This window comes from Ascidiella aspersa, chromosome 1 (genome assembly GCF_963924565.1).
Source record: "Ascidiella aspersa chromosome 1, kaAscAspe10.2, whole genome shotgun sequence".
Classification (NCBI taxonomy): domain Eukaryota; kingdom Metazoa; phylum Chordata; class Ascidiacea; order Phlebobranchia; family Ascidiidae; genus Ascidiella; species Ascidiella aspersa.
The window spans coordinates 19,883,255-19,894,587 of NC_139447.1; the positions used below are offsets into that span (position 1 = coordinate 19,883,255).

Consider the following 11,333-nt stretch of genomic DNA (forward strand, 5'->3'; position numbering starts at 1 on the left):
GGTTAACTCATTTCAGGCACAATCAGCAACAAAATAGTTAAGGTACAACCAACACCTATAGGCTGTATAATATTAAATGATTAGGGAATCTGAAATGCTTTATTTAGGGAAAATTAAAATGTTAACCACTTTACACAAGCACTCAAGCCTGGATATTATGCTGTTCATAACATTACATTTTAGTAACATGGTAAATTGCCTTTTTAATCATCGGCAATAACACGCGGCTCAAGCAAATGACAGAGAGTACAACATAATATGTAATAGTTATTATGAGGCCACAGCATGATGGAATCTTACATTTTGTTTAACCTATACCTAGAAATTATTTGGTCCTTAAAATCTGAATTAGTTATGGACGTGCAGCGTGTTTGCCAAAATGTGGGGCCTAATTTTGTTGTTGCTTTCACGAGGGCCGCATCCTACTTAGTTGTGGAAAGTATTTACCCGAACTGTTTTATACACAATACAGAACATGACTTTCGGTCACAATTTAAATTACACATTCATTTACACTTACAAGAAAATGGTACAACATATGCGATGGTGATCAACAATCAACAGCTTGATGGCCTCATACATTTTTAACTACTCAAAATCGGGGCATTGCATGAATGCACGTAATATATTGCGCTTATTGCAAAAGGCCGAAACCTTTGCAATAAGCTTATAATCCATATATCGCGCTTATTGCAAAAGGTATATCGCGCTTATTGTGAAAGGTTTTAACCTGGGCCGGGTATTTTGTCTGCGTAATGGAGCATTGTATGAAATTCCTATGATTCTAGTGACGTCACAGATGTTTATATCTAAACAGTTATCAAAGGGATGACCAACAAGCAGTGGTGCGCTATGTCTGATGTGGACTTGACATTTGTAAATTGAGGAAAAGCGTATAACTAGGGATGTTCAAAGTAGAATCACAAGGTATTCTAGAAAAGTATGTTTCGAATCTAGAATAACAAATCCAGAATATTGAATCCTTATGTAATATGTTAAGGAATTTTAATGATTTATGAATATTTGGCATCTGTATGACAACACAACAATTTAAAGGACAACATCTTATTTGAAATAATTGAATATTATTGAAAAAAAAAACATGTCAGTTATCCTTCTGGTAAAGGTGGCTCTACTAGGCAACTCATAACCAGGAGCCTTATGTTTTATCAAAATTTTAAATGATCCCCTGCTACAAGGTAAATTAGTCGTAAATCAACAAGTACATTTGTTAGTAGTTTGGTAAGTGTATTGCTTTGATAAGGGGTGATTTTGGGGCGAACATATGGAGTTAATCTGGTTTGTCTGCTTGTTGTTTGAATTGATTTCTTTGATCAATGAAGTCAGAACAATAATTTTCTTACACTAACAAAAATACAACACAAACTCAACTTTATTATGCTAATGAAGCCAACAATGGATTTTTTTTATCAACGCCAAGCTTAACAATACAGTTTCTGCATGTAACATGATTTTGTTGGTCCGGCGCAATAAAATGTTCCCAAACACCTTAAGACCTTGCACATGGCATTTCCTTCTTCTTAATTAAGAAATTTACGCAGCACCAATGCGAGGTGAGACGTTAACATACAAAGTCAGCGTATTTTACGACTACTGTGAGTCCAAAGTCCAACCGCGCGGTCAGTCCAAATATGTCACACACGGCCTTCTAAAAAACGCACTTAGGAATGAAACTTATGTAGCACCAATGCAAAGCAAAACGTTGACATGCAAAGTCAGCGTATTTTACCAATACCGTGAGTCCAAAGTCCAATCGCGCGTCAGTCCAAATACGTCACACACGGCCTTCTGAAAAGCGCACTTTGTAATTAAATTTATGTTGGTTCAAATTACCCCATATAAACAGCAAAATTGGATTCAAATCCACTTTCAAGGATCCGATATTCTACTTTGAACATCCCTATGTACAACCCCGTCAAAAATCAATTTTACCAACGATAATTTGGGTACCTTGAGCACTGATTTTGGTTCATGCACAAGAATGAAAAAACATATGAATATCAGAACACTTACCTCCAATTGTTGACACCCCTTGCCAAGAAAAAAACACATAAATATTTCCAAATAATAAACTACATTGCAACAATGCCCAAAATATGCCACTGTTTCTTCCCATTGTTTCTTCATCAGAGTTGAGAGTCAGAAAGTTTCCTTGAGCAGTCCACAGCACTGCATTCATTGAAAAGAAATGCAGAAACAGCACACACAAGTCATAAATAAATAAAATGAGTAAATATATTGTACAATATCCAACTAACCTGCTGCGCCAATTCCAATAATAACAGAGCCAATATACAATGTTACTGTCAATGGTTTTATAAAACTTGCCAGATATAACCTAAAATAAAATATTGTTGGGTCAGTTCAAAGAAAAGCAGAATCCATAACCTTATTCTTACTTACGTATAGGTTATTCCCCCGAAAATCATACATAGCTTTGGACCAAAAATGCTAACAACCGAAGGAGCTATCCAATTGGCAAATGCAAACACAATATATATAATTGCAAGGCTAAATATAATAAATAACAGTTATATCACTAATTTATTTAAAGCTATTGTTTTGAATTTCACTCAAACCTGGTATAGCCACTTCCTGAAAACTGTGAGGTGGAATTGGAAGTTTCGTTAATGTAGCTGTTAAGAACAGTTTGCTAGAAAATATAAAATACAAAACAGATTAGTGATGTTTAAGTGTATCATCATTATCCAGATTCATATTTACATTTATTTTTAATGATGACACTAAATACGCGACTTTACTTGGGAACTGCATTATCTGCCTGGATTCCAGTTTGGCTGTTCCAATAAACGAGATATGTTTTCTAGTTAAACAACAGTGTAACAAGTCTGATTGTCTGTGAAGATTTGCTAGCCTCGTGTAAATTTTGCGTCAAGGATAAACCATGATCATGAAAAAAGAATGTAGGGCCATTCCGTGTCAATTCACACAGTCAAGAAATTCAACCTCTCCAATATTTCTTAAATTTTACACACCTTTTCACTATCCTATATAATGAACACCTGCAAAATTTGAGCGTAATTGGTTGAGAAATGCAAGAGTTATGAAGCTTATAGTTTGGGGGGTCTGCCAAGGGGGCAATTTTTCTATTTTGGACTATGTTTGACGCCCTATTACTGCTAAACTAAATAAGGTAACAACCCAATTTTTTTACAGGTGATAGTAATTCTACCAAATATTACAAAACAAAACATAGTTTACATTGTCTTTCTAAAAGGTCAAAGGTCATAGACATCCAAAGTTGGCCTTTCCGAGCAATCAGCTAAAATTTTCCCTAATTTTAAAACCTCACCAAGACCCCATTTTTTATTGGATTTGGCTAAAAAAAAATAGGTTGAAGTGTTGTTTATAGAATTCTCTCTGAACTGCGAAAAATTTCAGTACAAAATATTAAAGGGGTTGGGAGATATTTATTGTGAAACATGGGTTGAAATCGAAAAAAGCAAAAAGTGGGGTCCTTTTGATATCCCGGTTACCCATGACCCCAGTGAAAATTTGCACTGACATTTTGTCCACATATTTACTAAGGTATGACAAGTCTACCATGCAAAATTAATTCATGGTTCTCAATGTTTTCTGATAGAAATTCTGTGTCAAATTTGGACAAAAACGCGAAAAATTACGAATAAAAAAAAAAATTAAAATGTATTTGTAATTGTGTTTTTAACAATTGTTACCTCACAAAACACAAGTGTTATACTTGTGAATGTAATGTACAACTTGATAACTGAAGTATTTTTCTATTTTTTGGCCAGATTACTGTATAATTTACAAAAAAGTCATGCATTTCTCGCCATGCACACTGCCCCATGTGTTGTGCTATGTAAAACCTTATTTTCTGAAATGGCAGTGAGTAGCAGCAAACTATAACTCAATTTTATACAATTCAAAATTGTGAAATAATAACTTGATTGTGATATAGATGCTGACATAATTACATTTTGCAAGGGTTTCGCTAAATTAAGCCAATGGGGGTGCGGACCAAAAGTTTGAGAACCCCTAAAATAGAGGTTGTCAATTTTTTAGTTGAAATACAATATATTGTTAAATGTTATAAACAGTTAGACAAACACACCAGTTTTTTATCTTTTATAATAAGTTTGAGCAATAGGGTCATATTAATAGAACGAAATTAACTGAGCATCTGAAAGCCTGGATGACTTAATTAAATCAGTGTGTGGCCCCTTTCTTGCTTTGAAGACCCATTGCTTCATTAGCAATTCATAAAAAATATACTTGAAACAAAATAAACAGAATTTAGCTGATGATGAAGTTGTAATATTACTTGATTTCGCTGAGTTGTCCAAGATGCCGTGTAGGGGTTCCATTTGGACATCACCAAATGTGATGGGATTGGTGGAACCACTAAAATATTTTTTTGCATGTGCAAGTCTTCAAGCAGCAACCAACAACCAAATTTTTACACCACAAGATCTTTTCCAATGGGCACAAGATCTCAGTTCTGGGATTTAATATATTTGGCTTTCCTCAACTAAAATTAAAGACCTCAACACAAAATTTGAATTGGAAAAGTGATATGCATGGTGTAAAACAATAACAGGCACACAATCACATCATAGCTTCATTCCACAATCATGTCAGTCTTTAAAAATGCGTTGACTGTCAGATGATATTTCATTTGCCCTTGCAGATGTGAAACAAGGTCAATCACAACTGCCGAAAAATGATACAAATGTAGGCCAATATGTGGCTTGCAGATTTGATTCTGATTGGTAAAATTTGGTCGTTGGTTTCTGCTTGAAGACCTACACATGCAGCTAATCTTTTGGTGGTTCTACCAATTCTATTACATGGACTTTTGCCATGAGAATTAGCAAAGAAATGCCACTTAGTTTCAGTTCCGAAATCCATTGAAAAAGATCTTTTTTTTTTTGGAGAACCAAGTGATTTGATAATAATTGGAACTATTTGGTCAATGAATGCATGCACTGTGCTTGTTAAATGTTCAAAATAATCTGATTTTGCAAGCAAGCTTTTTGATGTTAAAGCTCCATATTTTTTGTAGTATATTACAAAAGGGTGAAGGATTGTTGAGTGATTACTGTTGAAATCCTACACGGCATATTGGAAAATAAATGAGTAGTTCTCAGCAATATCAAGTAATATTACGACTTCATCAACAGCTAAATTACGTTTAATTTGTTTCAAGTAACTTGATTGTGATTAACTAATAAAGTGATGAGCCTTCGAAGCGAGAAAGGTATCACACAATGATTTAATAAAGTCATCCAGGCTTTTCAGATGCTCAGTTAAGTTTGTTCGATCACTAGGCTAATGCTTGAACCTTATTATTAAAGGTATAACTTTGATGCCTTCTTCTAACTGTTTATAACATTAAACAATATATTGTATTAAAACTAAAAATTTGACAACCTCTATTAAGGGGTTCTCAAACTTTTTGTGATGCCCCCCCATTGGCTTAATTTTTTTAAACTCTTGCCCCTCCCATTTTGGCAATGTAATTATGTCAGCATCTATATCACAATCAAGTTGTTTATTGTTTCACAATTTTGAATAGTATAAAAGTGAGTTTTAGTTTGCTAGTGTAAATTCTTTGCTATTACAGAAAATAAGGTTTTACATAACACAACAAATGTGGCAACGTGCCTGGCGAGAAATGTATGATTTTTTTTAAATACAGTAATCTGGCCAAAAAATAGAAAAAATACTTCAGTTATCAAGTTGTACAATACAGTCATAAGTATAACACTTGTGTTTTGTTAGATAACAATTGTTAAAACACAATTACAAATACATTTTAATTTTTTTTCATTTGTAATTTTTCGCGTTTTTGTCCAAATTTGACACAGCATTTCTATCAGAAAACATTGAGAACCATGAATTAATTTTGCATGGTAGACTTGTCATATCTTAGTAAATATGTGGACAAAATGTCAGTGCAAATTTTCACTGGGGTCATAGGTAACCGGAATATTAAAAGGACCCCAATTTTTGCTTTTTTTTATTTCAACCCATGTTTCACAATAAATATCTCCCAACCCCTTTAATATTTTCAGAGAGAATCCTATAAACAACATTTCAACCCATTTTTAGCCAAATCCAATAAAAAATGGGGTCTTGGCGAGGTTTTAAAGTTAGGGAAAATTTTAGCCGAGTGCTCGGAAAGGCCAACTTTGGATGTCTATGACCTTTGACCTTTTAGAGTGACAATGTAAACTATGTTTTTTTTTAATATTTGGTAGAAGAACTAGCACCTGTAAAAAATTTGGGTTGTTACCTTATTTAGTTTAGAAGTAATAGGGCGTCAAACATGATCCAAAATAGAAAAATTGCGTCCCCTCGGCAGATCCCCCCAAACTAAAAGCTTCATAACTCTGGCGTTTGTCGACAAATTACGCTCAAATTTTGCAGGTGTTCATTATATAGGATAGTGAAAAAGGTGTAAAATTTAAGGAAAATCGGAGAGGTTGAATTTCTTGACTGTGTGAATTGACACGGAATGGCCCTGTGGCAACTCACACGTAACAAAGTGTGATGTTACGGATAGCATAGCATCTTTGTCAGAGGGCTAAATATTTTAAAATGGAAAACCATTTTCACTTATGCCCAAACGTTGCAGTATTCACTACAGTTTAAAAATTCAAAAGTATAAATTGCTTAACTGGTAAACTGGAGCAATAAATGCGACACCGGCGCAAAAACATGTGACCGCTGTTTAAAAGAGACACTTGCTATGACCATTTTAGGAGTATTGCCGCGACGCTTCCTTGAGAGGTTTGCCCATTGTTCCTTTTTTCTCTCTTAAATCTTGTAAAAAACTACATTTTTGGCTATTTCAACTACATATATAAATCAATTTTTTCGTGTGCCAAAGGCATCTTGCATACCACAGAACTCTCAAAAAATTCTTCCAACTAAAGAAATGAATTTTCTGGCAGTTCAAGCGAATTTCAACATTTTTGAAGTAAAACATTTTGTTTAGGGAATGTAATTACCTTCATGTAGAGTAATTAACTGGCACATACCTTCATGTGACCAACTTGTTAAATCATTAACAAACAATGATAAACAAAAGATCTCAAGATCACCTCTTTCAAGAACACTACCATTTTGCAGTTGAACACAGAAGGACTTAGCTAGCTAAATAAGTGTTGTTGAACATCTGGCCCATAAACATAAGGTCCTTTTCAAACTTCTTCATGAAACGCTCTGCTACAATAAAGAAAAGCTAGCTGTTTCCAACTTTGAACTAACTGGGTAAACTTTAACCAAAATGCATGGCATAGCTGCATTTGTCCACTCGAATCAGATTCAAAACTCGCATCAGTGGCTGTTGGTTGAAACAATATAACAAATGCACCAAATTAACACTGATACCCAACACAGTGCTCACACATCCTCTCCGGCATGCTGGGAACTTTGATTCCGGCGAGATAATTGCTAGAGAAACTCTCAAGATCACATCATTTTCCAACTTTAATCACTGCAACCAGGCAAGCTATGACTGCCCCAACCAGACCGACACAATGCTGAAAATTTAGCGAAGTAGACTGTTTTCACCATACCTATTAAAGAAATCTCCAAAGAACTTCTTACTCCAATGTTGACACAGCCTACCTAGTTTTCCGCAACGCTGTCATATCTTCACCAAACAAGCCATTCCATTAGTGCCAACGCCAGAATACTTTAATCATGGAAACTTTAAATGTGGCAGCCAGCGACAGTGCAGCATCGGCACATATAACACATCTTGACCAACCAAGACAAAAGTGCTGTTAAGTGAAAAGGTGTGGAGCACTTTCAACAATCTAATGGGCCGAGTTGGAAAATTTTCACATCAGTGCCCTATATCAGCCAAATCCGTTGAATCACAACTTAAACCAACTATTCATTTTTAAGAGAAAAGGCGGGCCTCAGGAACAGGAGATAAATTGGACATGAGATAAAAAGATTAATCACACATGACATAGAGGACATCTTTTCAGCTAAAAAGAAGGTTGGTGCTGTGTTTATTAACCTCAAAGCTGCCTATGACACCGTGGGACATCAATGCCTAACATGCAATTTTCTTTGTCTGCTCCACTATAGGTACAGGGTCCGCATGATTAAGAAGCTCATCCAGAATACGAGCTTCAGCCTGACACGCGAAACAACAAACTAAGACTACAGCTATCAAGAACGGCGTTCCAACAAGAATCAATCCTGACATCTCGCCTCTCCAACATTTACACTTACAATCTGCCTGGTGCACTCCGCTCTTCAGCTCACAAAGTTCCTGGACGACCAGTAACAATGCAGGCTATTGGACGAACCACATTTGGAAAATGGATTGGCATTCGGGCAACAACAGCTTCCACGACTTTATCAACGATGATGGATCAGTAGTCATGAGAATGTCACTTTCCAGAGCATAATGAGTTAGGCGCACCCGGTTGATAAGTGGTGTTGGGTGCTTCAGTGCATCAATGCACAAATAGGGTGTAGCCCCATCAGTAGACTGTGAGTGTGGTACCAGAGAACAGACCATAGACCAGTGCTTTTCAACCTTTTTTTGTTTGGTGAACCCTTAAAGTGTTGTGACGAACTTATGCACCCTGTTTACTTAAAAGGTAAACTGATATAAAAAGCGATATGAAAAATCATTATGCATATTAGTTTTGAATATGGCTGCAGGCCGCTTGCGAATACTATTGCATGTCATACAACAGCATTTTAATACATCAGTTTAAACCTACATCTGTTTTTCTATTATCCTGAATGTCAAATATTATTGGTTCATTAAAAGTTTTGATGCACCCTTGTATACCTTTTCGTACTGGTGCACCCTATGCATATTTTTGTACACCCTAGGGTGCACCGTGCACACCGGTTGAAAAGCACCGCCATAGACCACATAATTAAGGATTGTCCATTACTAATAGTCCTGAATCGTGTTAATCAGGGCCGGGTAACCTATGGCCCACAGATACGGCCCACCACATCCACCCTGCCTCTAATTTTACAAACTGGGCACGAGACCAATCCTTACATTCTTTTCGCCATTTTAACTACGATACAGCGTAAATTTGAATCTAATTATATCTAAGTGCATTTTTTGCGTTTCACTCTAGTCTATTGTGTCTTTTCAATATAAACATAATGGCAAGTTTAAAAGCCCTACTTAAATTACACCATAAACTAGATTAAGTATTACATTTATTGTGTTTTCTTAAAATAATTTTATTCTGACTTTGATTTTTTCAGTAATTTGGCCAATTTTTTATTGGTCATATGGAGTGTGAATAAAACTAATTTAGGCACTTTTAGTTTTTTGTTAACCTACAGCTGAAATAAAAACCAAGTTAGACACTTTTTTTGGAGCTTGAATAAAATTAATTTTGGCATTTCATTGGTCGTGCGTAGCTCAATTAATAGGCACTTTTTTTAAACACTGTATCTCTAAACTGTTTTGAAACAGTTTGGTTGAACCAAGGCTAAACCGATACTTAACCGTTCTAAACGGCAACAGGAACGGAGTCAGATTTTAAAAAGAACTTTGAATCTGAATCCAACCTAAACTGGGAATGCAAAGCGGTTGGACTCTGTTTTGTTAATTTTGAAAAAAAATCCATTTACAAGCCATGACACATTGTTAATAAAAAAACATGCAGTTTCGGACAACGTTAGCTAACAAAATGCTTAAGTGAGACTATTTTGTTTATAAATGGGACGCCAGGACAAAGCCCTAAAAACTGGAACTGTCCCAGCTAAAACAGGATGTAAGCCTATAATCCACGGTTCTAATAGCTGTGGACCACTATTTTTTAATCATAGTGTGAGACACCCTGGTTGCTATTTCTAATGATCAAGGGCAGGGTGTCATCAAGGCATCCTCAGTATATCGTAATTCGAATGAATAATATATCTTTTAACATGTATAAAAATGGTCTGACCTAAATTAATAGCTTTGCTAGAGTATTGTGTGTCACAATCTCAAAAAGAAGCACTCAGTCGTCAAAGCGCTTAGCAGATTTTGTTGTTTTTCATTTTTTTAGTTTTGGGAATACTGAGTTTTGTCTGGCATTCATGGACTTTTCTAAACAATTAGTCCCTTGTTTATTCCTAAATATGACAAGGTTTATACATCCATTAGGTAAACACAGCACTTATCTTTTAAGAACACAACTGCATTACTAAAAAAACAATATTTTGGCCGAATGCTTGTCACCAAAAGGCTGGCAGAATCGTAACTCACCCAGGGAAATAACACTCGCCAAAAACCAATTTGATTTGAAAAGAAAACAAGAATTGGCTAACATAACTGCATGCAGCAAGAAAATCATGCTTTTCAAAATAACAAAACATTTTGCCAACAATATTGACAGAGTGTGGTCTTGGCATTTTGCAGGTAATTTTTTTATCAACTTCAATCGTTCTGTATTAACCATTATTATTTACACTTGCATCATGCAAAATCACAAACTTGCTATAATATATGTATATACTCTTTTATAAAGGTCATAATGTAAAAAATTGTTTGCCAATTTTCGCCTAAACTAATAACAAAATTACAGCAGATATTTTACCTCAACCATTCCACATGTTTGAAATCCTGTAAACATCAGCATAAAAGCAATTCCCAAAACAACAACATTGTAAAACTTTATACTGGGCTTCACGTCGATGGTTCGATCATCCATATTTCTACAAAGTAATCTAAAATTTCATAGAAAATTATTTACCTGAAACAGTTGAACAAAAATCAAAACAGGAGGTTTCCAAAGCCAATGAAAAGCAAGCAGTTCGGAAGGTAATCACCTGAACATACATCACACATAAATTAAGCAAAAGGATAGTATCATTGCTTACAGTGAATTAAACTATGAGCGATCACGAGTAGCATTCAGTCACGATCAAGCTTAAATATGGCTTTCAAACTCAGTAGTGCTCTATCCTTGGTAGTTATTACCAGCGGTTCCAAAATGCCGCATGTGAAAGTTGTATGGACGCCGCATGAGAAAAGTTAACTTTTTTTTCATTTTTCCTCCTATGTGTATAAAGTGTGTTGTATCTGTTGATTGCAATGTTTGCCAGCTTTTGCCAACTTAAGTTATCTCAAACATGATTTTATAACATAAATTTTATTAACACTTGAAATTTGCAATTTGGGGAAGCCAGCAATACCATATATGCTGACAGTTTGGGTGGATGGATGCATATTTAGGTAGGAGACTAGGGCAGGGTTTCTCAACCCTGGCCCTCGGCCCCCTGGGGGTGGGGGAGGGGGCACAGAGCGGTCATTGGGGGGCCACGGGCAACTACCTATCTAG

General features: G+C 35.6%; 1 protein-coding gene across 2 annotated transcripts in view; it reads right to left on the bottom strand.

The window, feature by feature from the left end:
* Positions 1-10,937, bottom strand: part of LOC146168196 (UNC93-like protein MFSD11) — a 35,321-nt gene extending 24,384 nt beyond the window's left edge. Inside the window, exons 1-5 of one of the 2 annotated variants that reach the window (XM_083383315.1) lie at positions 10,590-10,937; positions 2,601-2,674; positions 2,425-2,532; positions 2,280-2,359; positions 2,035-2,190 (exon numbers count right to left, since the gene is read on the bottom strand). In XM_083383315.1, the coding sequence (XP_083239441.1) occupies positions 2,035-2,190; positions 2,280-2,359; positions 2,425-2,532; positions 2,601-2,674; positions 10,590-10,703 (532 nt within the window). In that variant the 5' untranslated portion in view covers positions 10,704-10,937. The remainder of the gene's footprint in view (positions 1-2,034; positions 2,191-2,279; positions 2,360-2,424; positions 2,533-2,600; positions 2,675-10,589) is intronic. The other variant, XM_083383316.1, reaches the window with a different exon arrangement.
* Positions 10,938-11,333: the final 396 nt, after the last annotated feature.